The 4,702-nt window shown below is 38.8% G+C and overlaps 1 protein-coding gene across 1 annotated transcript in view; it reads left to right on the top strand.

Moving 5' to 3' along the window:
- The window catches only part of adamts3 (ADAM metallopeptidase with thrombospondin type 1 motif, 3), a 170,905-nt gene that overhangs the window by 128,963 nt on the left and 37,240 nt on the right, over window positions 1–4,702 (top strand). The window contains exons 11-14 of the mRNA XM_032516121.1: window positions 475–588; window positions 1,253–1,398; window positions 2,589–2,764; window positions 4,281–4,414. Coding sequence (XP_032372012.1) covers window positions 475–588; window positions 1,253–1,398; window positions 2,589–2,764; window positions 4,281–4,414 — 570 coding nt within the window. The remainder of the gene's footprint in view (window positions 1–474; window positions 589–1,252; window positions 1,399–2,588; window positions 2,765–4,280; window positions 4,415–4,702) is intronic.

Genomic DNA, 4,702 nt, shown 5'->3' with positions numbered 1-4,702 from the left:
AACATTTAGCCCACTTTGTAAAAAAATATCAAGGTATAGATCGTGTATCGTCATTCAACCGAAAAATACAGAGATATGATTTTTAGTCCTGGACTAATAGAAGATCTCTAGCACAATATAGACGTACAGTATGGATGTGAAAATAAAAATAATAAAATAAATTTTGTCAATAAAATTTGTTATGGTTAAAATCAACAAATAATCGTGATAATTAATCGTGATCTCAATATTGATCAAGGTAATCGTGATTATCATTTTGGCCATAATCGTTCAGCAGTTTTTGTGCAACACTTAGTATTGGCAATTTTGAATGTCACAGCTGGATTTGGTCTTTGATATTCCTCAGAATATTTGAAAAGGAAATTTGACGGACTATATTTCTCTGGTGTTATAAGAGGATAGTTTCCATTTCTGCCTTTCAAGGATGAGTTATGCATCACTATCTGTCATATTATTTTTTCTTCTGTGTTTCAGTTTCGTACATTTGACCCATGTAAACAGCTATGGTGCAGTCACCCGGACAACCCTTACTTCTGCAAAACAAAAAAAGGGCCGCCTCTCGATGGGACGGAATGTGCTCCCGGAAAAGTAAGTTTTTCTAATACATGTTGTACTACGTGGCCATGTATGTGGCCGACCCAGACAAACAATCAACAATGAAGACTTAAATACAAAAACCTCACAAATTTGTCAACATCAACATTACATTGATAAATGATTGATGAAAACCATGGGCCTTCACTCTTCTGGGAATGTTTTCCACCAGATGTTGGAACCTGGCTGCAGAGATTTGCTTCCAGTCTTCCACAATTAGTGCGGTCCATTACTGATGTTGGGTGATGAGACCTGGCTTACTGGTGGCGTTCCAGTTTATCCCAAAGGTGTTGGTTGGGGTTGAGGTCAGGGCTCTGTTCAGGCCAGTCAAGTTCTTCCACACCAAACTGGGAAAACTATTTATTTATAGAGCTGGAAAGAACGTTTCCCAAACTGTTGACACAAAGTTGGAAGCACACTATTGTCTAAAATATTGTTGAATTATGTAAAATGATAATTTCCCCTAACTGGAACTATGGAGCGTAGCCCAAACCTTTAAAAAAAACACACACATACCAAAATTACATAGACCCTTCTGACCACATACATTTGGAAATGTGGTGTTTTCTCATATTTTCCCTGTATTGTCATTTACTGTATCTAGACAGGAGGTTTTAATGTTGGGCTGACTTTTCCTCTCTCCTGCCATCCTCTGTAGTGGTGCTACAAAGGTCACTGCATGTGGAAAAACCCAAATCAGGTCAAACAAGATGGTGCCTGGGGCTCCTGGAGCAAATATGGCTCATGCTCACGCTCCTGTGGAACTGGAGTTCGCTATCGGACACGTCAGTGCAACAACCCAGCGTACGTAACAAAAGCAACAATAACATGATTTGATTCAGTCAGGCATCATGATTGAAGGTAGAAATAATAGACGTTGCTGATTTTCATTGTCAGGTAGGATTGGATCATTTGACTTTGTTGATGTAGTTGTGTTTAAACTTGAGGGAATCCTGTCCAATACTGAGCTAAAGGGATTCATAGTTTGCGTTTTATAGCAAGGATGTCCTCATCAGAAAAATCACAGCATTGGTTTTTCATTCAAACACTTGAAATGCCCATGTTTACACTTTTCTGACAAGCAAATTCTTGCTGAAATGAGAGTAAAGACTGTCCTATCTAGCTTGATGTTTCTATAAAATCCAGAAGAAGATTGGACTTAATGGTGGTAACAGTTTGCATCCCATGTCATACAAACATTCAACTGTGGTTTGTTCTAACCATGACATCAATGTTCCTTTGACCATAACCAAGTAGTTTTTGTTTTTTAAGATAATTTTTAGGCTTTCCCTTTATTAGATAGTGACAGTGGATAGACAGTGAAGGGGGGAGAAAGAGAGAGGGGACAACTCACAGCAAAGAGCCGCAGGTTGGATTCAAACCCAGGCCGGTGCAAAGGACTCAGCCTACATGGGGCGCATGTGCTAGAGGTTGCCTGTAACCAACGAGGTTAAGTTTCCTGAACTTAAAGGAATAGTATTACATGCCAAGGGTCGGATGATTAAAGTGATACTCTCTCTAGTCTAAAGAAAGTAAGGGTAAGGAGTCAGCCTAAAGCCTCCTACACATGATCCACAGTAAAACCGATCTGCCCTGGCAGTGCCACTGTTTTCAAACTTGGACCTTGTTACCGCTGATCTTTTCAAAAAGCAACCAATGAGATAAAGAGGGAACCAGAAGCAATGATGACGTAAACCTGTGCAGCACTTTGCCTCTGAAGGGCCTACACTATATGGAAGGACATATAGTAAACCAATCACTCCATAGATGAGTAATACTGATGTACAGTATGATGGTGAAAATAGTCAATTATACATTTGTTTAAAAGCATTAGACAACTAACAGGGCTTCAAAAAAATTCAGGGTTTTGCCTAATGTTAAAAATAATCCCAATCTAATTTTATCTCAAGCCAGATTTGTTTTTTACATTCTTTGTCTCAAAGAACTGCTTTCAGTCGGATCAGCTCTGATGTCCACCCGTTTTCTTTCCGCAGGCCTTCGAACGGTGGCCAGGACTGCCCTGGAGTGAACTACGAGTATCAGCTGTGCAACACTGACGACTGCCCCAAGCACTTTGAAGATTTCCGAGCCCAGCAGTGCCAGCTCCGCAACTCCCACTTTGAATTCCAAAGTGCCAAACACCATTGGCTGCCCTACGAGCATCCCGACAGTAAGCGAGAAAAATGTCAGCAGATTGTTTTGTACCAGCATGAGGCTTGTGATGAGCTTTGTGCTGAGACAGAACAATGAAAGTCGGTGTAGGGGAGCTGGATTCTCACAGCCAGAACTGAAGAAAGGTATTAGATAATTAATACAGGGATTGTTCCCAAGCAGTTTTAGAAAGTTTTGACTGGGGGCCATGTTGAAGAAAATTCCCGTCTAAAGTCTTAAATTAGTAATGCTCCTTTCTCTGTGCTCTCTGCAAAATGATATATCTACACTGTGCAGATACAAGTGCTTTCTGTTTCTAGCTCTGCTCTTTATCTTATGTATATATGTCTTCATCAGATATTGCCTTTACCTGGCTTAGCTGTTTGCCATTTATTGCACCTAAATGGGTCTGGTTTTAAAAAGTTATGTGGAAAAGAAGTTGGAAAACCTTAAAAAAAACTATGGGGAGGTGAGACAGAAAAGTGAAAGAGGCGAGGGAAAGTGGAAACCCATTGTTCTGTGGAAGGTTGCTTTTTTAAAGAGTGTAGTGCATTTTGTCAACAAGTACTATGAGGTACAATGAGGTACAATATGAAGTCCATGTGGTTTTGTACATAGTCATATTGTTAAATGTGACACAAATGAAGAATAAGACCAATATTTACAATTTTGTCTCAAGCCTTTATAGTTTATTCTAGTATAATGCATAATAGAAATGTCCAGTGAAGGGGATATAAGCTCAATGATGTATTACAAAGATGTGTATGTAGGTTAACAAAAAGCACATTACACTTAGAAAATATAATGATTGGGTTTGTTTTAAAATATCTAAAAACTTTTTTTTAAAGTTTAGCTTAAACAAGAAAACAGCCGTATGATATACATGGTATTGTCTTCATTTCCAATTGTGAAATTCTGAGACCACATTATTTTCTTACTTTGTCCTCCTGTCCTCACTATGAGCCTTTTTGTTTGGCTGTTTTAAGGTGCAACACGAGTACCAAACAACCTTTTAACGTATACTGTACCCAACTCTTAAGGGCATGTCACACTGTGACAACTTTTCATTGGTCATCATTGAGCTGTTAGGGGGTCTCTCAATTTAATCTGTCAAGTTAGCTTCAGACCACAATTATTTGGCCTGGTGTTTTGATGGGTGTCTCAAAATGTTGTTGTTATTCCTGAGGCAACAGAAGTAAGAAAAGCGTGTCTTTTTTTCATGCAGAAAGAAAATAATGGACATCATTCTAGCAGTCAAAGAAGAATGCTTGACCTAGAGCTATAAACTAGTACATCTGACATAAATGATAGCTCTTCTGTGATTCATTGTCATTTTTTCTATTCTGTGTAAATCAGGATCTTTTAATGTTACAGGCGATGTGTTTTATTTAGGAAGGTATTTAAGAGATTATGTTACAACAACAAAATAATAATATATATTATTTTTAAGCCTTTCGTTATATTTTTGTTTTCATTTCATGTTGGATTTTCTCCCTTATAATTCTACAACAATCTAATAATATGTTGTGTTTTAGCAAACAAGAGATGCCACTTGTACTGCCAGTCAAAGGAGACAGGGGACGTGGCGTACATGAAGCAGCTGGTGCATGATGGGACACGATGCTCCTACAAAGATGCCTACAGTGTCTGCGTGCGTGGAGAATGTGTGGTAAGGTGTTTAAACGGCATGATTTATTTATTAAAAGCTGCATTAGGTAATCGTTCACTTTATGTTGGAATTGTGACAGCTTTAAAGGAACACGCCACCGTTCACTGAAATAGGGCTTATCACGGTCTCCCCTAGCAGTTGATAGGTGGGCCAACACATTTATTGTCTCAATGAATGCATTGTGTTAGTCCAGTGTAACACCGTCAGTGCCACTGCTAGTTAGCTTAGCATAGTGAATGGAATCCTATGTTGCCGGTTAGCATGTTGTAAATAACAGTGAGCCAAAAA

This window comes from Etheostoma spectabile, chromosome 5 (assembly GCF_008692095.1).
Source record: "Etheostoma spectabile isolate EspeVRDwgs_2016 chromosome 5, UIUC_Espe_1.0, whole genome shotgun sequence".
Taxonomy (NCBI): domain Eukaryota; kingdom Metazoa; phylum Chordata; class Actinopteri; order Perciformes; family Percidae; genus Etheostoma; species Etheostoma spectabile.
Note: the sequence above shows the minus strand (reverse complement) of the source record. Positions and strands in the feature narration are given on the sequence as shown.